The 23,117-nt window shown below is 45.1% G+C and overlaps 2 protein-coding genes across 12 annotated transcripts in view; both read right to left on the bottom strand.

Moving 5' to 3' along the window:
• The window catches only part of ARSG (arylsulfatase G), a 118,262-nt gene extending 106,313 nt beyond the window's left edge, over positions 1–11,949 (bottom strand). For 3 of the 4 annotated variants that reach the window (XM_036837987.1, XM_036837992.1, XM_036837993.1), the window contains exon 1: positions 11,660–11,949. The gene's annotated coding sequence lies outside the window, so the exon portion shown is untranslated. The remainder of the gene's footprint in view (positions 1–11,659) is intronic. The other variant, XM_036837989.1, reaches the window with a different exon arrangement.
• Positions 11,950–14,384: 2,435 nt separating this feature from the next.
• Positions 14,385–22,704, bottom strand: AMZ2 (archaelysin family metallopeptidase 2). Of its 8 annotated transcripts, none has more exons than XM_036837790.1 (8): positions 22,578–22,704; positions 21,655–21,744; positions 20,830–21,112; positions 20,343–20,516; positions 20,127–20,255; positions 17,382–17,545; positions 15,876–16,052; positions 14,385–14,652 (listed from the first exon to the last, which is right to left on the bottom strand). In XM_036837790.1, the coding sequence occupies exons 3-8, from the start codon at positions 21,110–21,112 to the stop codon at positions 14,497–14,499; spliced, it is 1,083 nt and encodes a 360-aa protein (XP_036693685.1). In that variant the 5' UTR covers positions 21,655–21,744; positions 22,578–22,704; the 3' UTR covers positions 14,385–14,496. The 8 variants fall into 8 exon arrangements, with proteins under 8 accessions (XP_036693685.1, XP_036693681.1, XP_036693682.1 ...); XM_036837786.1 differs by having other exon boundaries at positions 21,655–21,728; positions 22,578–22,669; XM_036837787.1 differs by having other exon boundaries at positions 21,655–21,728; positions 22,564–22,628.
• Positions 22,705–23,117: the final 413 nt, after the last annotated feature.

The following is a 23,117-nucleotide window of genomic DNA, read 5'->3' as shown; positions in this document are numbered from 1 at the left end:
CACCTAGAACAAGCTGGATGTAGCAAATCTCTGTCACTACCAGAGAAGGACTTGGAGCTTGTGGCACTTTTGCAGACTTCATGACTTCAGCACTTTACAGCATTTTTTACTATGAATGTTCAATACAATTTAGTATTTATATCTGGTTTCAGAGCGATCTGCTCAAGACGTCCATTCTGTTAATTGCATGGAAAAAAAAATGTATGCCAATTTCAGTATGTCAGTAATCAAGGTTTTAAATGTTTGGCAGAAAATGAAAACAGGATTGCTGATTTGTTCTGTATTCTGTGACATTCTGGTACTTCTAGATTTGCAATAAATGTATGGCTTTTTTATTTAAAGAGAGTGATTCGGTTTTTTATTGACTCCTTGGCGTTCATTGTTGGATCCAGTTAAAGTTATAAAAACTCAAGTAAGATTCATGTCAAATAACGTTTTTAAAACCTTTTGTGCAAAATCTTTTAACTGCACTGGAGACGCATAAACGTTTCCAAGACGTGTTAGTTGAACATCATTATTTCATAAATGAAAAATAAATGAATGGGGACTTCCCTGGTGGTCCAATGGTTAAGACTCCACACTCCCAATGCAGTGGGGCACGGGTTCGATCTCTGGTTGGGGAACTAAGATCCCACATGCCACACAGCATGGCAAAAAATTTAAAAATAAATAAATGAATGAAATGATATCCTGGTGGCCACAGAGAGATAGCTCAGCCTATCAAAAGTAATAAGTGAAAATAGTTAAGACTAACCATACGTGGTTACAGAACAGGCCTAAGAACTGCTCTAACCTGTAAGTAAACAGCACGGACTTCCCATGCCAGGGGTCTGCAAAAACTTTTTCTGCAAAGGTCCAGATAGTAACTATTTAAGGCTTTGCGGGCCACACAGGCTTGGTCACAACTATTCAGCTCCGCCTCTGTAGGGCGCAAACAGCCATAGACAAAATGTAAATGAATGAGCATGGCTGTCTAAATAAAAGTTTATGGATACTGAAATTTGAATTCCATAGAGTTTTCACATACTATGAAATATTGTTGATTTTTTTCAGCCACATAAAAATGTAAAAGCCATTATTAGTTTGCAGGAGGTCAAGAAGAATCGGCAGTGGACCGGATTGGGCCTGCGGGCCTGCTCCACGCACCTGGGACACTGATCGGACAGGTACCACCAGTAGCAAAACTATAAACTAGCTGTCCTAACTGATGGGAAAGGATCATCGTGGTCAAAGTGAGCCTTAGATCACAGGTGCCAAAGATAGGCAAGATCAAACAGCTGCTAGCACATTATCAGGTTTCATTGCCTTGATTAAAGAGATTTGGCTTCCACGTTACTGATGAAGTAATTTCACTACAAATGTAGACCACTTCCCTTCCCAAAATAAAATCATTCCAGTTGTAAAAATGAGATAAGATCATGTGTTCTTTTAAGACAAATGCATCCTTAACAGATACAATGTTTCCAAGCTTTTTAACCAGGTTATCAATTTTCCACTCTAATAATGTGTAGGGTAGCTTTTGCACATTTATTTGCCTTTCCTTTAGCTCAATACCTGGTGATAAAATATAGATTCTACCTGGTGATAAAATATAGATTCTAACTCAGAGTTCCATGGCCGAGTCATCCATTCAAGTCACTTGAGGTATTTATTACATTTAGATTTCTGTACTTCTCAAATATTCTAAATCAGAAATGATCATGAATCCTTTCTTTCTTTCTTTTTTTTTTTCTCTTCTTGGCCGCAACGCACCGCGCAGCTTCTGGGATCCAGTTCCCCGACTAGGATTGAACCCAGCCCACGGCAGTGATAGCGCCACATCCTAACCACTAGGCCACCAAAGAAGTCCCATGAATCCTTATTTTTAAAAGCTCCCAGATATGGGGCTCACTAATACACCTAGAGTTTAGAAGCCACTGCCCTTAAAATTTTAAATGGTTATGAGCGTTAATTAAAACGACCAATTTAAAGACAATTCAGACATGGTACACGCTAAAAGATCACTCCTATAAGTATACACCCCACTGCAAAAAGAGAAGCTGTCCTGGGTTTCAGGTTTATGGTTAATACACGGGAGGCCTACAGTCTCCAACAGGTGGGCCAGACTCTGTTGCATAAGTAAGGGAACCGGCTCCCCCTGGTGTTCAGTGTCCGTCATGACCGCCTGAGGGTGCTGAACAAGAGAAGTGCCAAGGTCAGGAACTTGCAAAATTTCGTTTTTCACGAACGAAAAACTCTCACGGCCAAATCACAATGACCACAGTGACTATGGATCTCCTAGAGGGGAAATGCGACAGCAAAACTGATACCCCAGAACACTTTATCTATAAAGGCTTTTAAAATACAGCTCACCCAAGGTTATGGGAAAAAAATACAAATTGTGGCCATGAATTTACATTATTTATCTACCTTTCCAGCAACTCAGGAAGAGAACAAGCACGCTGACCATCCTAGCAACTTACTCCCCTAGAATTCGACCCAAACTTTACCTTCTCTACACTGGGGACTCTCTTGCTAAGTCCCGACTTCACCGCGCATCTCCCAACTGTGTTAGAGCAGCAACGCCACCTTAACCTGTCTCTCAGCAGAAGCCTTGATCCTCCTCCCCACATCCCACTGGCTCTGCTTTCTAAATATATCCAGAGCCTGACTGCCTTTGCCAACTCCGCCAGCAGCCCTGGTCCGAGTCGACGTCATCTTCGCTCGATCACTGCAATCGTCTTCCAGCAGGTTTACCCACTTCCGCTCTCGCCACACATGTACCCCAGCCCACCCTGGCCTTCGTTTTCCAGACAGAAGCCTTGCAACAATCCTTTTAAAGCATGAACGTACACGACCACATGCCTGAGCCTAGTACTTTCTGCCCGGCTCTCACTGCACCAGCTTTATTATTGTTCCTTGAAATCACACGCCTCAGGCCTTGGCATCTGTGGTTCCCTTTGCCTGGTCCCGCTTCCCTGAGATGTGCACATGACATGAGCCTTCAATTTGGTCCCCCCCCCGCCGCAAAAGTCACCCCCCTGAGGAGGCATGCCTGAATATCCTATCCAAAACAACACTTGTTTCTACCCCTTTACTCTGATGTTATAAAAGTATTGTTTACTCACTTATTATCATCAAGGCATAGCAGTTTTTTGTTCACCGCTGTATTCCCAAGGCTTTGAGCAGGGCCTGGCACACTGTAGGTGATGCTCCAAAAATACTGCTGAATGGATGAGTTAATGAGTGCCTCATTTTTCACTGACTTTTTCAAGAGCAAAAAAAAAAAAATGGTACCTATTTACGATTACACTCAAGAGTCTGGTGCTTCTATGAAGCAGCTGGATGGCCTGAAAGCACTGTGCTCAAAACCTGCTGGTCCCAGGCTCGCCCCGCACTCCGTACCCCTCCCTCTCCCCTGCCTGAGTGAGCCAGAGCCCCCTAATCAGCTGCTCCTTTAACCCCGTCCTGTCTGCCCTCAGGCGACCTACATGCAGAGGAGAGGCCAAATCCAAAGCTGAACCCCAGGAGCTGTACGAACAAAGAAGAGAAAGGGAAATCTCTCCCAGCAGCCTCAGGAGCAGCGGATTAAATCTCCACAATCAACTTGATGTGCCCTACATCTGGGGAATACCTGAATAGACAACGAATCATCCCAAAATTGAGGCAGTGGACTTTGGGAGCAACTGTAGACTTAGAGTTTGCTTTCTGCATCTAATTTGTTTCTGGTTTTATGTTTATCTTAGTTTAGTATTTAGAGTTTATTATCATAGGTAGATTTGTTTATTGATTTGGTTGCGCTCTTCCTTTTTTTTTAATATTTCTATTTCTTTTTCCGTTTTCTCTTTTTGTGAGTGTGTATATGTATGCTTCTTTGTGTGATTTTGTCTGTATAGCTTTGCTTTTACCATTTGTCCTAGGGTTCTGTCTGTCAGTTTTTTGTTTTGGTTTGGTTTTTTTTAGTATAGTGTTTAGTGCTTGTTATCATTGGTGGATTTGTTTTTTGGTTTGGTTGCTCTCTTCTTTCTTTCTTTTATTACTTTTTAATTTTTTTATTTTTAATAATTTTTAAACTTTTTTATTTTAATAACTTTATTTTATTTTTTTCTTTCTTTCTTTCTTTCTCCCTTTTCTTCTGAGCCGTGTGGCTGACGGGTCTTGGTGCTCTGGCCCCGTGTCAGGCCTGTGCCTCTGAGGCGGGAGAGCAGAGTTCAGGACACTGGTCCACCAGAGACCTCCCAGTGCCATGTAATATCAAACAGCGAAAGCTCTCCCAGAGATCTCCATCTCAACGCTAAGACCCAGCTCCACTCAATGACCAGCAAGCTACAGGGCTGGACACCCCATACCAAACAACTAGCAAGACAGGAACACAACCCCACCCATCAGCAGAGAGGCTGCCTAAAATCATAATAAGGTCACAGACACCCCAAAACACACCACCAGATGTGGTCCTGCCACCAGAAAGACAAGATCCAGCCTCATCCACCAGAACACAGGCACCAGTCCCCTCCACCAGGAAGCGTACACAACCCACTAAACCAACCTTACCCACTGGGGGCAGACACCAAAAACAACGGGAACTACAAACCTGCAGCCTGCGAAAAGGAGACCCCCAAACACAGTAAGTTAAGCAAAATGAGAAGACAGAGAAACACACAGCAGATGAAGGAGCAAGGTAAAAACCCACCAGACCTAACAAATGAAGAGGAAATAGGCAGTCTACCTGAAAAATAATTCAGAGTAGTGACAGTAAAGATGATCCAAAATCTTGGAAATAGAATGGAGAAAATACAAGAAATGTTTAACAAGGACCTAGAAGAACTAAGGAGCAAACAAACAATGATGAACAACACAATAAGTGAAATTAAAAATTCTCTACAAGGAATCAATAGCAGAATAACTGAGGCAGAAGAACAGATAAGTGACTTGGAAGATAAAATAGTGGAAATAGCTACCACATAGCAGAGTAAAGAAAAAAGAATGAAAAGAATTGAGGAAAATCTCAAGCCAGAAGGGAGTGGCATGATATACTTAAAGTGATGAAAGGGAAGAACCTACAACCAAGATTACTCTACCCAGCAAGAATCTCATTCAGATTCGATGGAGAAATCAAAAGCTTTACAGACAAGCAAAAGCTAAGAGAATTCAGCACCACCAAACCAGCTCTACAACAAATGCTAAAGGAACTTCTCTAAGTGGGAAACACAAGAGAAGAAAAGGACCTACAAACACAAACCCAAAACAATTAAGAAAATGGTAATAGGAACATACATATCAATAATTACCTTAAACGTGAATGGGTTAAATGCTCCAACCAAAAGACACAGGCTTGCTGAATGGATACAAAAACAAGACCCATATATATGCTGTCTACAAGAGACCCACTTCAGACCTAGGGACACATACAGACTGAAAGTGAGGCGATGGAAAAAGATATTCCATGCAAGTGGAAATCAAAAGAAAGCTGGAGTAGCAATACTCATATCAGATAAAATAGATTTTAAAATAAAGAATGTTACAAGAGACAAGGAAGGACACTACGTTATGATCAAGGGATCAATCCAAGAAGAAGATATAACAATTATAAATATATATGCACCCAACATAGGAGCACCTCAATACATAAGGCAACTGCTAACAGCTCTAAAAGAGGAAATCGACAGTAACACAGTAATAGTGGGGGACTTTAACACCTCACTTACACCAATGGACAGATAATCCAAACAGAAAATTAATAAGGAAACACAAGCTTTAAATGGCACAATAGACCAGATAGATTTAATTGATATTTATAGGACATTCCATCCAAAAACAGCAGATTACACTTGCTTCTCAAGTGTGCACGGAACATTCTCCAGGATAGATCACATCTTGGGTCACAAATCAAGCCTCAGTAAATTTAAGAAAATTGAAATCATATCAAGCATCTTTTCTGACCACAACGCTATGAGATTAGAAATCAATTACAGGGAAAAAAACCATAAAAAACACAAACACATGGAGGCTAAACAATACGTTATTAAATAACCAAGAGATCACTGAAGAAAGCAAAGAGGAAATCAAAAAATACCTAGAGACAAATGACAATGAAAACACGATGATCCAAAACCTATGGGATGCAGCAAAAGCAGTTCTGAGAGGGAAGTTTATGGCTATACAAGCCTACCTCAAGAAACAAGAAAAATCTCAAATAAACAATCTAACCTTACACCTAAAGGAACTAGAGAAGAACAAACAAAACCCAAAGTTAGCAGAAGGAAAGAAATCATAAAGATCAGAGCAGAAATAAATGAAATAGAAACAAAGAAAACAATAGCAAAGATCAATAAAACTAAAAGCTGGTTCTTTGAGAAGATAAACAAAATTGATAAACCATTAGCTAGACTCATCAAGAAAAAGAGGGAGAGGACTCAAATCAATACAATTAGAAATGAAAAAGGAGAAGTTACAACAGACACCACAGAAATACAAAGCATCCTAAGCGAATACTACAAGCAACTCTATGCCAATAAAATGGACAACCTGGAAGAAATGGACAAATTCTTAGAAAGGTATAACCTTCCAAGACTGAACCAGGAAGAAATAGAAAGTATGAACAGACCAATCACAAGGAATGAAGTTGAAACTGTGATTAAAAATCTTCCAACAAACAAAAGTCCAGGACCAGATGGCTTCACAGGTGAATTCTATCAAACATTTAGAGAAAAGCTGACAGCCATCCTTCTCAAACTCTTCCAAAAAATTGCAGAGGAAGGAAAACTCACAGACTCATTCCACGAGGCCACCATCACCCTGATTCCAAAACCAGACAGATACTACAAAAAAAGAAAATTACAGACCAATATCACTGATGAACATAGATGCAAAAATCCTCAACAAAATACTAGCAAACAGAATCCAACAACACATTAAAAGGATCATACACCATGATCAAGTGGGATTTATCCCAGAGATGCAAGGATTCTTCAATATATGCAAATCAATCAATGTAATACACCATATTAAGAAATTGAAGAATAAAAACCATATGATCATCTCAATAGATGCAGAAAAAGCTTCTGACAAAATTCAACACCCATTTATGATAAAAACTCTCCAGAAAGTGGGCATAGAGGGAACCTACTTCAACATAATAAAGGCCATATATGACAAACCCAGAGCAAACATCATTCTCAATGGTGAAAAACTGAAAGCATTTCCTCTAAGATCAGAAACAAGACAAGGATGTCCACTCTCACCACTTTTATTCAACATAGTTCTGGAAGTCCTACCCATGGCAATCAGAGAAGAAAAAGAAATAAAAGGAATACAAATTGCAAAAGAAAAAGTAAAACTGTCAGTGTTTGCAGATGACACGATACTATACATAGAGAATCCTAAAGATGCTACCAGAAAAGTACTAGAGCTAATCAATGAATTTGGTAAAGTTGCAGGATACAAAATTAATGCACAGAAATCTCTTGCATTCCTATACACTAATGATGAAAAATCTGAAAGAAAAATTAAGGAAACACTCCCATTTACCACTGCAACAAAAAGAATAAAATACCTAGGAATAAACCTACCTAGGGAGACAAAACACCTGTATGCAGAAAACTATAAGACACTGATGAAAGAAATTAAAGATGATACAAACAGATGGAGAGATATACCGTGTTCTTGGATTGGAAGAATCAATACTGTGAAAATGACTATACTACCCCCAAAGCAATCTACAGATTCAATGCAGTCCCTATCAAATTACCAATGGCATTTTTTACAGGACTAGAACAAAATATCTTAAAATTTGTATGGAGACACAAAAGACCCCGAATAGCCAAAGCAGTCTTCAGGGAAAAAAATGGAGCTGGAGGAATCAGACTCCCTGACTTCAGACTATACTGCAAAGCTACAGTAATCAAGACAATATGGTACTGGCACAAAAACAGAGATATAGATCAATGGAACAGGATAGAAAGCCCAGAGATAAACCCATGCACCTATGCTCAACTCATCTATGACAAAAGAGGCAAGGATATACAATGGAGAAAAGACAGTCTCTTCAATAAGTGGTGCTGGGAAAACTGGACAGCTACATGTAAAAGAATGAAATTAGAACACTCCCTAACACCATACACAAAAATAAACTCAAAAGGGATTAGAGACCTAAATGTAAGACTGGACACTATATAACTCTTAGAGGAAGACATAGGAAGAACACTCTTTGACATAAATCACAGCAAGATCTTTTTTGATCCACCTCCTAGAGTAATGGAAATAAAAACAAAAATAAACAAATGGGACCTAATGAAACTTAAAAGCTTTTGCACATCAAAGGAAACCATAAACAAGACAAAAAGACAACCCTCAGAATGGGAGAAAATATTTGCAAATGAATCATTGGACAAAGGATTAATCTCCAAAATATATAAACAGCTCATGCAGCTCAATATTAAAAAAACAAACAACCCAATCCAAAAATGGGCAGAAGACCTAAATAGACATTTCTCCAAAGAAGACATACAGATGGCCAAGAAGCACATGAAAAGCTGCCCAACATCACTAATTATTAGAGAAATGCAAATCAAAACTACAATGAGGTATCACCTCACACCAGTCAGAATGGGCATCATCAGAAAATCTACAAACAACAAATGCTGGAGAGGGTGTGGAGAAAAGGGAACCCTCTTGCACTGTTGGTGGGAATGTAAATTGATACAGCCACTATGGAGAACAGTATGGAGGTTCCTTAAAGAACTAAAAATAGAATTACCATATGAGCCAGCAATCCCACTACTGGGCGTATACCCCGAGAAAACCGTAATTCAAAAAGACACAAGCACCCCAATGTTCACTGCAGCACTATTTACAATAGCCAGGTCATGGAAGCAACCTAAATGTCCATCAACAGATGAATGGATAAAGAAGATGTGGCAATGGAATATTACTCAGCCATAAAAAGAAACGAAATTGAGTTATTTGTAGTGAGGTGGATGGACCTAGAGACTGTCATACAGAGTAAAGTCAGAAAAAGAAAAACAAATACCATATGCTAACACATATATATGGAATCTAAAAAAAAAAAAGGTTATGAAGAACCTAGGGGCAGGACAAGAATAATGATGCAGATGTACACAACGGACTTGAGGACATGGGGAGGGGGAAGGGTAAGCTGGGACGAAGTGAGAGAGTGGCATGGACATATATACACTACCAAATGTAAAATGGATAGCTAGTGGGAAGCAGCCGCATAGCACAGGGAGATCAGCTCAGTGCTTCGTGGCCACCTAGAGGGGTGGGATAGGGAGGGTGGGAGGGAGACGCAAGAGGGAGGGGCTATGGGGATATATGTATATATATAGCTGATTCACTTTGTTATACAGCAGACACTAATACACCATTGTAAAGCAATTATACTCCAATAAAGATGTTTAAAAAAAAGCCCTGCTGGTCCAGGGACTTCCCTGGTGGCGCAGTGGTTAAGAATCCGCCTGCCAATGCAGGGGACATGGGTTCGAGCCCTGGTCCAGGAAGATCCCACATGCCGCAGAGCAACTAAGCCCGTGCACCACAACTGCTGAGCCTGCGCTCTAGAGCCCATGAGCCACAACTACTAAGCCCACATGCCACAGCTACTGAAGCCCGCACACCTAGAGCCCGTGCTCCATAACAAGAGAAGCCACCACGATGAGAAGCCGGTGCACCACAATGAAGAGTGGCCCCCGCTCGCCGCAAGTGGAGAAAGCCCCGCACAGCAACGAAGACCCAACGCAGCCAAAAATAAATTAAACTAAATAAATAAATTTGTTAAAAAAAACCCTGCTGGTCCAACATCTGAGATGGGTCTCAAAGGGCAGTAAGGTCCTATATGGGCAGGTCAGCTCTGAGGAAGAAAACATAAATCCATCAGAGACTAAACAAACAGTGGGAAGAAATCACCACTAGGGTAGGTACGTCAGTCTTCCGTATCTGCTGGTTCCACATCTGAGGAGCCAACCGAGGACTGAAAACATTTGGAAAAAAAAAACTTCCAGAAAGTTCCAAAAAGCAAAACTTGAATTTCCCACACTCCTGGCAACTATTTAAATAGCATTTACATTGTACTTACAACTATTTATATTGTATCCAGTATTATAAGTGATCTATGGATGATTTAAGGTATACTGGAGGATGTGCATAGGTAATGTACAAATACTACACCATCTTATATCAGGGACTTGAGCATCCACAGATTTTGGTACTAGGGGCAGGGGCAGGTCCTGGAACCAATCCTCCTGCAGATACAGGGAGACTGAATGCGAACGGAATGCTGTGAGTTTGAACATACTGCTGGTGTGGAATTTGTTTTAACTTAACCTATTTTCCAGTAGACTTTTTTTTCATGATGCCTCCCCCCTCACCCGCACCAGACCGCACACAGCTTGTGGGATCTTAGTTCCCTGGCCCGGGCCCTTGGTGGCAAAAGCACGGAGTCCTAACCACTGGACCGCCAGGGAATTCCCTCACGATGCTTTTTTTTTTTTTCCAGTGGCTCAACTGGTAGCAAGTGCTTTTCTAGATATTGAGTCTCTCTTTTTTCTTTTTTTTGGTGCTAAAGCAAAGCACTGTGATTTCTCTGACTTTGAGCAACCCCAGATGGCCCAACTTGAATAGAAAAGAGGTTGAAAGAAAGTTTAATCTTATAAGCTCTTCTATAAACACTGTGAAAAAAAATTGGTTAGGTGTCTGGCTTGTGGTATTTTACTTCTTATGAGGTCATACAGCACGGTGACAACAGAGCAGAACCTGAAATTGGGGAGATCTGGTCCCATTTCTGCCATTGGCGTAACTAACTACACAAGAGTTTACTTCGCTACTGCGGGCTTGTTTGCACATAAACACTTCCCAACTTTGCTTTCCAAAAGTGGAAAGGACGCACCAGGCCCTTGGCAATGGGAGGAGAGAGTAAAAAACCATCCGCCACAGGGAATAACTCCAAGACCCCAGAGCAAATCTACAGGGAATCCAGAGGCCCTTACAGTGTTCCCCACCTTTCAGCCTGAATGTACACACTGTCCAAAGACCCCGTGACCTTTTCCTTTCAAAAGCCTCACTCCCTTGTTACTTCAGCTTCATAGGGACATCTTTCCACGCAGACTAGAAATCGGTCCTAATTGAGCTCCGCCCTGTCCAATACAGCAGCCAGGACCCGTGGGACCTGTTGACCACTTGAAATGCGGCCAATGGGAACTGAGAGGCGCTGCCCCAGTAAAATACATGCGGAATTTGAAGACTTAGTAGGTGAAAATAACGTGAAGTTCTCAGATAAGTCAGAGAAAGACTAATGCTGTATGACATCACATACACGTGGGCTTTACAAGAGCAGAACTGATACAAATAGGGAAGAGAATGGTGGTTATCAGGGGCTAGGGGAGGGCGAACAAGAGCGAAGCGGTGTAAGGATCCAAATTCGCAACTAGTTGATAAATAAATCCTGGAGATTAGTGCACAGTACAGGGATGACACAGACAACAATACCGTATTATAAACATCAAACCTGCCAGAAGACTAGGTCTTAGTTATTCCCAGACACACACACACACACACACACACACACACACACAAGGAATGCAAAATATGTAAGTCTTATACCCATCACCCGTTGGTAATATTCTGGACGTACTGGAGTACGCGGACTACATGATTACATTAATTTCACCTGCTTCTCTCTGCACGCTCTCACGGGGCTCCTAGAAACATGCCCTGCCACAGTGGCTTGTGTTACACCGGCCGGAGCCGCTCTGATCACCCATCGGAACCGAGGCAAGGAATGAGGTTAAGGCTCCACAGGCCTCGGCACCGCTGGGTCCGCGCGGATGCACTCACGGCTCTGCGCCCGCGCCCCTCGCCCGCCGGCCTCCAGCCCCGCCTGCGGCCCACGTGGCTGCGCTGCGCTCGGTTGTCCGGTCCCGCAGCAGGGAGGCCCGCTGCGCCCCTCGGTCCGGTCGGTCCGGACGGGGGAGCCCCGGGCGGAAGCTGCCGGGCGCTTCCTGCGGGGGAGAGGGAGGAGGAGGGAGAGAGGGAGGAGGGGGGTTGGGGGACCGGGATGGGAGCGCGCTCGTTCGCGGCGCGGGCATCTCTGCTGCGGGGCGGGGTCCGCGCTTGGCCTCCCGCTTTAGTCTCTGCAGCCTGAACTGAAAAAGTAACCCTTCCCTTGACCCGAGAGACACTGCTGAGTCCCTGGGCGCCACCGTGAACTCTCCAGATTCAGTTTTCTAGAATGGTGTTCACCCGTGGAAAATTACTCTCTTTACTCCCAAATACCTTGTTCCTCCAGCATTTGCAGAGCAAAAGCTGCGTAGGTTTCTGTTTGTCACTAAGTGAAAATCATTCTTAAAAACTACAAAGATTTACCTACAGTGTATAAATTTAGTTGCAGGAAACAAATTATCTTTTGTAATTTAACCCTAAGAAATGTTCCAAAAGTAAATGCAATGCAGTAATTGGTTATACACACTTCAGTGATGATTTCTAAATAAGTGCCCATGACCTAAAACTTCTGCTGGTCCAACTTGTGACAAGAGTGAATGATTTGTTTCAATAGACCTTTTTCCTGGTCTCACAGTGCAGAGGCGGTGCAAACAGGCTTCTATCTTGACCAAATAACTGTAACTCCCAAATGACACACACAGCCAAATCTGAGTTCTGTGAGGCTTGTAACTAACGCCGACCACAGGACTAAAGCTGTGCTTACCCTGCAGGAAAAGGAAAGGAAACTGAACGGGAGTGGAGAAGAGCTAAAGCACACAACTCCAGGAAGACACACAACCCGCGATACAATCCATCAAAGTCCACGCTGCACTGGGTTCGCTCTGCAGTATCAGAATGACCAAGTGTCTGCCCTCCAGTTAGTTTTAACAGCAAACCACCATTTTCTAAATGACTCAGGGAGGTTTAATTGAGTAGGAGAGTGAATGGAAGAGAAACCGTTGATTCGGTTCTAAAATGTGCTTTAAATCATACTGCAATAAATAATAACAGTGAAAGGATTTAGGCATCGACGTTAAAAAATTACCTTTAGTTTCACCCTCAAGATTAAAGGAGAAGTGGGAACTCTGCTCAGCATGCAGTCATGTGATTTGCTCTAATTTCTAGATTTCCGGGAGACGCGGATGCAGCTGAGGCAGGCTCTCAGGTCTGAGGTCTTCGCCCTGTTCCCTACGGTGGGAATCCAGCCCATGTTCCCAGCCAGACAGGCTGTGGTGGGCATTCCTGGCACACCCACGGGGAACCCCACCTGACACTCTCCCTCAAAGAAACAATGCGACAGAAAAAGTGCAACACTCACAACCGTAAGGACCGGTATGTAAGAGGGAAGAACAAACCTGACTCCATACTGGATCTGTATCTTTCACTTTAACCTTCCTGCTCTACAGCTTTTGCTCCAATTTAAGAATGTTGCCTAGAGCCTGAAATATACAGAAGAGCCCATTCTCAAGGCTCTGACCTTTAAGGGTGTTAACACTTTTTCATTCATATACAGAGGAAAAGCTGCAGAACAGAATAACATTTATCTTGTTGGAGGTTTACAGGAACATGGTGACCTGACCTACGGGGACAGCTGCAAGAACAAAGGATTCTGACACCAAGAAGTTTGCAACAACCAACCACACCCCGGCCCCTTTTGATACAAAAGCAGCCTGAATTCTAACTCCTTTGGGACACTAGTCCACCATCTTCTCGGTCTGCTGGCTTTCTGAATAAGGTCACGATTCCTTGCCCCCAAAACTCGCCTCTCGACTTACTGGCCTGCTGTGCCGGCCAGCGGTACAACCTTGGACTCAGTAACAACTACAACAAATTATCTGCAAGACCCCTCACAAAGGGCTCTCTCTGTGAAAGCTGAGAACTGCAATGTCCCCACAAGCATCCAAGGCTGGCGTAGTGCAAGTACCACGGGCATTTTCACTGGAAAATGTTCTTGAGAGGAGGTCATAGTTTAAGCTGCTAGAACTGAAGCGAGCTGCTGCTTCTTTCAGGGATGAGCTAACAGTCAGCAAAGGAAAAGAAGAGGTAAGGCAGCGCCCAAGGGCGGAAAAGTCTGCAGAACAGCAGAGGGGTGTGAATGGAGAAAGTGACCTGGCCCGGTCAGCAGACCCGGAGCACCTCTTTCTAAAAACCACCAGAAATCCTCCTCTGGAAATTATGTTCCTTGGAAATCCTTTCTCAGGATGGGGAGAGCTATTTTTACAGGATTTGTTACTTACTAGTTACTGCTGGCCCTAGCTCTCTCAGGAGACATAAATGTATCTGAAGAATGGAAATGTTGTGCTTGCTGCCACAGACCAGGCTACTAAGACAGAAGAGAAAGAGTTTCGAGTTTTTATCATTGTAAATGAGCCTCAGTTCGAAGTTCCAGTGCTTTAAAAAAAAATTCCACTCTGTTACTTTGACACAGCGCAGAATCAGTGTAACAGTTTATTCCAATGCAGTACAGTACTCCACCCAAATGAAAGCATAAAGTGCAAGTGTTTAATTACTCCTATTTGAAGGTTCTTATTTCTGAAGAACAGCAAGGCATTTTGTTATCCACTCTCTCCATTCCTTAAAGGCTTCCACAGGTTTGGGCAAACTCAGAGGATCCTCACGGCTACGTTCCGGAGAAACTGTAGGTGTGTCAGTGGACTCGGCATCAACCCACCTCACCAGCGCCTTGAAAAACACGTTCACCTTTTAACAAATCCCAGCAAAACAGACTTCGGCAAGAGAAAAACATTAGCTTCCGAATCAAGTTATCTACATCGGTGACTTATGCTACCCCACGGAGATGTTCCATTTGATAAAGATGGTCATGAAGGTGAGACCACGCTTGTCAAAGGGCACGCACCAGAAACACGCCAGCTGTGAGCACACAGCACAGTCATGAGGATGCACAGGAGAGAAGATTAGAAAGAAGTACACTTAGTCCTCACAGTTTTTTGAAGGTGGGACGATAATTATTTTCTTTTCTCAACTTGCCAAGTGTTCCACAAGGCATTATACCGTGGTTGTAATTTGACGGGGATATGTATACACCTGTTAAGTGTACACATAGGCATGGCACATATACATATGTGAAGACACACATGTAGACATGGACTGCAGTCGCTATGTTTGTGGACACACATTCACTTGCACATCGAGATTACTTTCCCTCCTTCTTAAAATCACGCCTTCCTCCTAATGAATATCATACCCTTGTCCCATATGTGGAAAGATAAATCACTTCCACATATTCATAGTTTTTGGGGTTTTTTAAATGTAAATTTATTATTATTTTTTTTAATTTATTTATTTATTTATTTATGGCTGTGTTGGGTCTTCATTGCTGTGTGCAGGCTTTCTCTAGTTGCGGTGAGCAGGGGCTACTCTTCATTGTGGTGCATGGGCTTCTCATTGCGGTGGCTTCTCTTGTTGTGGAGCACGGGCTGCAGGCGCGCAGGCTCTAGAGCGCAGGCTCAGTAGTTGTGGCTCACGGGCTTAGTTGCTCCGCGGCATGTGGGATCTTCCCGGGCCAGGGCTGGAACCCGTGTCCCCTGCATTGGCAGGCAGATTCTTAACCACTGCACTACCAGGGAAGTCCCTTCATAGAATTTTTAAACATGAACTTTGCCTCGCTTATCAATATTTATTCTGCTCTGCGAAGTCAAGCTCTCTGGCCCTAAACGAACGGGAGACACAGAAACCTCTTCCACCATTTCTCATTGAATTTTAAGTGTAAGGCAAGTCAAAGTTTTTAAGAAAGATATTTCTTTGCATTTTTTTTTAAACCACAGCTTCCTGCCTACCTTTGCACTAATTTCCTCTGATAAATCACCTCCAGAGAAGGGCCTAATAGAAAATGGTAGTTTGCTACTTAAATAACCACTTCCCCCTTTATGGCTTCCCCCACTTACTTTGTATCTGTCTTTAAGGTGGAAGCCGATAGCACTCTGCAACTTGCGTAAACAGATAGGGCAAAGGTCGAGGGGACGCTGGTCAGCTTCTTCCAAGTGGTTGGAGCCTTGCATCAGGCATGCGAGCCACTGGCAGTGCCGAAGTCCAAAGATATGTCCAATCTCATGGGTTAAAGTCTGCAAGACATTCACATGGAGGCTTACAGCGCCACGGTCATCGGCAACAAGGTACACCCCCTTCTTTTGCATGCTCTTCCAAGAAACCAATTCACAGGAATGAGCTCCCTTACCATCACCACCAAAACCTCAGTCTGCCCAAAGACTTAGACCCTCATTTCCCTGAATGTCTTACTGCCTTCCTCTCTGGGCTTCATTACTTCCCCACCAGGGCTTCTCCACCTCGACACCACTCACACGTTGGACAGGATCATTCCTTGGCGGGGGCGGGGCGGGGTGTCTTGAGCACGGTAGGGTGTTGAGCAGCAGCCCTGGCCTCTACCCACTAGATGCCAGTAGCATGCCCTCCCCCGCTGTGACCACCGGAAATGTCTCCAGACACGGCCAAATATTCCCTGGGTGGCAAAATCACCCCTGGTTGAGACCACTGCTCTGGACCAGAGGGGTGCTTGCTAACATTTAGATTCTGAGGCCCTTCCCCCAGAGATGCCGAGTTGGTAGGTAGGAGGGGAGGAGCTTGAACTGCATGTTAACAAGCACATTAATGCAGGGAACGTACAGCTGACCCTTGAACAAGCGGGGGTGGGGCACCGACCCCCCTGCAGTCGAGAACCTGCTCTGGCTTCACAGTCAGCCCTCTGCATCCGCAGTTCCGCGGGCCCTTGAGGTACGGCAGTACCTATGGCGTCAGTGAGAAACACCACACGGCAGCGGACCCATGCAGTTCAAAGCCATGTCGCTTAAGGGTCGGCTGTACTCTGAAACCGTCATTCCATCAGGTGTCGTTCTCTACCCCGACACACAGCAGTGGTGAAAGCGGAAAAGCCCGTCTGGCTATGAAGAAGGGGGGAAACGAGGAGACAGGCTTTCCACAGAGCAGGGCAGGGGGAGCCACGAGGAACCAGCAGCTGCAGTAGGCAGCCCGGAGCCCTAGGGGAAGGCCGTTCCCCGCCAGGGGCCAGAGCGCAGGGGTCCCGCAGGCCCCCGGGAGTTAGCCCGACTTGACGAGCACGGCATCCCTACCCGCCCAGAATTCTGGAATTAAGCTAATGGTCAGGAGACGGGTACAGCCAAGGCCGCGTGTAACTAACAGGACAAAAAACTGTCACAGATACTGTACATTTCAGTATGAAGGTACCATTTACATTCTGGTTTTATTGGTAACTTCAGTCAAGCAATATCCACCAGAAGTATACAAATGACACAAACTCATTTATGAAACCACCTTAAGGACCGCGGATACGTAAGTTCAGGGGATCGAGATCTCTTAAAACAACACTCCTGAAAAAAAAAAAAAAACACTCCTGGGGGACGGTTTGAACGGCTCACCTTACAGGACCGAAGCAGCAAAACACTAGTCACTTCAGGAACGTAATAATTATCAAAAACTGAGTAGTCACTTGAAGATTTCTTCTGCAGCTTCTTCAGTTTGCCTTCGTAGTGTGAGCTGTAAAAATCACTGCCGTACCTGGCAAAGCTGAATATCCCCACACCTAGGAAAAGAGGACAAACAATGACAGAATAAGAGGAAGATTCCTGAAGAAAAGACTAAAAAAGAGCCCGCTCGGGCACCTGGCTGGGGAGTGCCCATCGGTCCCAGTGAGTGCCCGCAGCCCCACTAAGCTCGGCTAAGGTTTGCCCAAAGGAAACTTCTGCCCCAGATTTCCCGATCAGAATCTTCCGCTATCCAATCTGCTCTGCTCTGTAAAACTCAATGATCTTGACGTCAAGTTCTTGAGAAATTGTAAGTTCCAGAGAGTTTTTTTCCCCACAAAAGAAGTCATTTTTGGGGGAATTCCCTGGCGGTCCAGTGGTTAGGACTCTGCGCTTTCACTGCCGTGGGCCCGGGTTCAATTCCTAGTCGGGGAACTAAGATCCCGCAAGCCAAGTGGCAAAAAAAAAAAAAAAAAAGAAGTCATTTTCTTAAATAGCCAAATCAAGTACTCCAAAAGGAGCGACAGAGTGACTGAACTGCAGGCTCATGACCTCACTCTGGAAGATCACGGTAAACAGATCTCGGTGCCGTGCGTGTCACTGAGGGTCCCGTCCTTCCCTTGTGCCCTGCTATACAGGAAGACATCCGGCCACTGCCTCGGTGACCATGTCTGGACCCTGCCTTCAGACAGAAGAACCTCTCCTGTCCTCCCCCCCTGTAAACACAGCACAACTCTCTCTGCAGCTGTGCCAGTGACCAGAACAAACACCCCTGTAACTGACTTCCTGTGACACCTAGGCTAGTTTCAACCACCTCTGCCCAGAGAACAGACTGACGCACCACTCATTCTAAAGGGCACTGACTGCTTTATAATTCCACTTGTTTACATTGTCGCTTTCATGTATGCCTCTTTCAGTTGCTCTTCGAAAGTAGTAAGGAACATTTGTGTTAAGGAAGTGAACTCATAGTAAGTTTGTCCAACCTAATTTGATTCAAAAAGAATGCACCTCACCCCACCTTGGTATTTGAGATTTAGGGGAAGAGAGCATTCTGGAAGTTAAGAAAAAACTAAACCTACTCACGTCACAAGTGACCTCCTCTGACCAAACAAGTGTGGGTGTATTTCACTATAATACCTTCAGCAAGAACATTTTTTTCTTCTAATAATCCTACCAACAGATTATTTCCTTTGGTAATTAAATATTTCTCAATTTTAAAATACCAATCTTTATAAACTTGGAGAGAATGAAGTCACTTGTAGTAGGATACTGTCTCACTGCACGGCAGATCAACCCTGCTCTCCTACTACATCTTCTCTTACGTCACACAATATTTAAGAAACTTACTGAGAAAAAAAAAAGAAATAGAAACATTTGGGGGGAGTGCTTCCTGACCTCCTCAAACGCGTAAGATATATTAGTTAACAATATCTAGATAAACACATTGTTTAAAATTTTTTTTAATGGTTCCATCTCTATCAGGTTAATAATAAAAGGGGAAATAAAGATTGAGCTCATATAAATTTCTGATAGAAAACTCGTACAAAAACTCAGGGGGACAGCAGTGACCCAAGTCTGCGAGAGCGTGTGTTAGTAAGGTCATGGGGGCAGGGGGTCTGGCGCTGTAAGAATGTAAATGGAGAGTGAGGATGAAGGGCTGGGAGAGGATGAAGGGCTGGGAGGGAAGAGGAGGCTCCACGGCACCCTGGGCCCCCACCTCTGATGAACGGGGAGGAGAGGAGTGTCTCTAATAGGAAGAAACATTTGTTAGCGAGAGCTCCCACCCCAGCAAACCCTGGGGCTGATGTAACAGCCAGTCTATACCTCTATACTCATACAGGCCCTGGTACTTGCTCCCCATCCCTAGAATGCTAATGGACAATCATGCCCCTTAGTTTACTGGACTTTTCCCCTTCAAACCTGTTTTAGATCCTGGGGGATAAGGGTAGAAAAATAAGAGCAAAAACAGAGGGGTGGGGAGAAGGCAAAAAAAAAACACAAAATAGGCAAAAATATGATTTGCTTCTGGATCCTTTCCCACCCCCAGTGTTATCAAGCGGGTTCACAATGAGTCAAAGTTTATTTTATTTCAAGTCAAAGACTGAAATTGACCATAAATAAAATAACAAAATGTCCTGAGACACTGGATATGAAGCACACTTGTAAATCAGTCTACAGCTACCTCATCTGTGCAAGATTACTAAAAGAGCTGAAAAACAATTAGCAAGATTTTCGTTTATATTAATGACAATTCAAATATCCTTAACTTATTTAGTTCACCTTGCCACTGAATTACCTACATTTACCACCTGTTGTGCTGAACGCCTAGATATGTGCCAGGCATATGTACACACTTCGTACGGGTCAGCACTCCTATGTAAATTATCTCAAACTGACACTGTGAAATAGGTATTATTAGCTTCAAGGTCACACAGGCACTGAACGGCCAACCTGTGGAGAAACCCAGATCAAAGGGATCTATCAACAGCATCCTTCCCTTTATGGCAGGATGCCACACCAGAAATACTATACAGTCTTAAGTATCAAAATTGTAATTGGTTGGAATTTTTTCCCTCTTTCAAAATCTTCAAATAGTCTCAAGTTGAGGAAGTGTCTACCAACAATGTCAAAAAGGAATACCATCTGTCAAAGAGGCCTGTCCAAAGACAAAATTCCAGGAGTCTCTTGGGAAAAGATCGATCATTGTTATTCCCACAACACAAAAAGCATCTTCAGGTTTCTTCTTCTTTAAGAACTTCAGGATCTGCCCTATATAAAAAGAAATGCGCATGTGATATATATATATACACACATTTACGTCTAGCTCAATTCACGTCGTAAAGCTGTTTAATTCACCTGCATGAATCTGTAGGTTCTGCGTGTTATCATTGATTCTAAAGGAACACCTCGTTGCAGAGACAGGAACCGGTTCTAGGAGTTTTACCGTCAAGCCATAGAAAAATGCTTCACAGTAACCCTTGAGCCATTTCACATATTCTTCACTGATACTTCTGGTGTTTCCTAGCAATCCTATAATATGGAAGAAAATTTAAAGACAGACTATGAGATGATTAAAATAGCCTTTACCTCAATCTAGAATTAGAAATTTGGAATTAGACACAAACCAACTGTAAATTTTCAATACACCTTTATCGTTCACTGAGGTGAATACGAATTAGAAAGAAACAAAACATCCTCTTTTAAGGCAGTTTGGCTACAAAACTTCCACCTTGGGAATGAACGTCAAAGATGATTATAAAAACTGCCCGCTTGAATGAGATCGACAAACCAAACTATCCCTGGCAACAGCACCACTGCAAAACCAACCAAAGCCAATATATACCAATGCACTGTATATAAATACTGTGCTCCTGTGGAGAAGGCGTCTTTCTGTAAGGATCGTTGAAAAACTCTTCAAAGTCCTGGGGAGCCTCAGGATGGGAGGTTATCCAGTCTGACTGCGAATGCAAAGTAATGGGTCCAAAGAGATCACTGTCTGGCCGGAAGGCTTCGTCCATCAGACGCTTTTCCCCAGCATCTAACTTCTCATACTGTGACACAAGCGCTGGGTTCTTTGAGATGAGAGCTGTCCTTAGTGTGTGTTCAGAGTGCCGTACTGTTTGCATCTACCAGAAAGACACAAGAAGTCAAATGTAAAATGCATATCCACACTGGTGACTTTAATCAATGTACGTCCTCCACAGACATCTTTTATTTCTCCCTAGCATGGAATGACTGATTGATTGCCAATGCCTTGGAGTGATCACTCCAAATTACTGTTTGCTTTGCCCATTTCTAATCAATTTCTTGGGGGAGGGTCTCTGAAAGAGTGAAAAGACAACCATGAAATTCATTCCTCCATCTCTTAGAGAATCTGCTCCTATTATAAAACCTAGTGGTAACCATAAGACACGACCTGATTTCCCATCTCCTTCTGCCATTTGGGTAATAATATTATGAACTGACTCATTAGGGCCACGTGAAAAATACTCATCCTTTCCAGTGTGACTCAAAGATGCTCACGACCAAATGGAAAGAGAACTAATGTAAATCTTGCCGTTTCTGTAACTTAACTGCGGGCTGATAATATATCTCAGCCACTGAAGTTCATCGTCTCCAGGTCGTGTCACCCTGAGGAAGACAGCAGGTGACTAAAAGCCAGACCCACCGTGACAGGCCTCTTCCATTCACATCGCGTGCCTGCGCAGAGATTTCATCCTTCCCTTTGAACGGGTCAGACAGCTGTTCCACCGCGAGGCTTTGTGAGTGAGGAAAGGAAAAAACTGGACGTCACTGTCTGGAACTATCATATTTTCTAATTATCTACATTTCCTCCACTTTAATGATAGACAATTGATGGGAAAGTTTAAGCGAATGGCTGTCCTGGCTGGACATCTGAACTCTGGAGTTCCAGAGTGTGGAAGAAATCCCCAAAACGAAGCTCTCTCTCGTCAAAGCTCTCCTACGAGCAGAGGCTCGTCCTCACTGCTCCACAATGGGCCGAAATGCGACTTCTCCTCCAGGACAACGTCCTGTCGTTCCACCCACCTTCAGGGAGAGGACGGCCCCCTCTCAAGTTTCTGTCTCACAAGGACCGGCATGTCCGGGCCTGGGAGGGAGCGCGTGGCGCCTTCACCCTAACAGTAAAAAGGCGGTGTCAAAGGTCAGGAGGCCTCCTTCGGCCTCCCAGGTGGGAGTCACTTCGGGGGATGGGGGCCCGAGAGCTGCCGGCGCGCCGGGACCGGAACCGGACGGCCACCCCCGCCGGCTGTCCATAGCAACTCGCTCCTTGGGCTCGGCCCCGCGCCAGCGCGACCCGGCCCGGTAGGGGGCGGCCTGGGGGATCCCCGGGGACTCTCGCTTCGTCTTTTCCACCCGAGGAAGCCTGGCCTGGCTCTCCCGAGACACACCCGCCCCCGCCGTCCTCCCCGCTTCCGCCACGGCTGCTCCTCCCACATCTTCCTCCCTCCCCACCGACCGCCACCGTCTCCATCCTCTACCAGCCGGCCGCCCGACCAGGAGGCCCCAGCCCGGAGGCTCCAGCCCGGCCCCGCCAACCCCACCCCGCCAGCCTCACCCCGTCACCCTCACCCCGTCACCGTCATCCCGCCGGGCGTCGACACCACCCGCCCTGCGCCGTGCTCTGCGCCCGACGCCGTGCCCCGCCTCTTCGCGCGACGCCACGCCCCACCGTAGCACGCAGGCTCCGTTATGCCCCGCCCCTTGACGCCCTGTCACTGCCCCGCGCTCCATGCCCCGCCCCCGCCGCGCTCCGCGCCCCGCCGTCGCTCTCCACGTCCGGCCGTCGCGCCCCACGCCCCGCCCGCGCGCCCCACGCTGCGCTCTACGCCCCGCCTGGCCGCGCGAGGCAGTCTCGGGGGCGCGGGGCTCGAGTCCTAGTGGCCGCCGTGGCCCCAGGTTCTCGAGCGAAGCGCGGTCACGAGGGGGCCACGAGGCGCTGAGATCAGCCCCGCGCTCGGCCTTTCCGCCCTGCCCTCCGGGGGCGCCGCTCTCCTGGGCGCCGCTCCCCGGCCGCGCCCGCGCCGCGGGGTCAGCTGCTCGTGCACGTGCTCGGCTGGCCGTGGGTGTGAGCAGAGCCCTCGGCGTGACAGAGTCCACCGGCGCGGAAGC

Source organism: Balaenoptera musculus, chromosome 20 (genome assembly GCF_009873245.2).
Source record: "Balaenoptera musculus isolate JJ_BM4_2016_0621 chromosome 20, mBalMus1.pri.v3, whole genome shotgun sequence".
NCBI classification, from domain to species: Eukaryota; Metazoa; Chordata; class Mammalia; order Artiodactyla; family Balaenopteridae; genus Balaenoptera; species Balaenoptera musculus.
The sequence above is the reverse complement of the archived record's forward strand: the minus strand, read 5'-3'. Positions and strand labels throughout refer to the sequence as shown.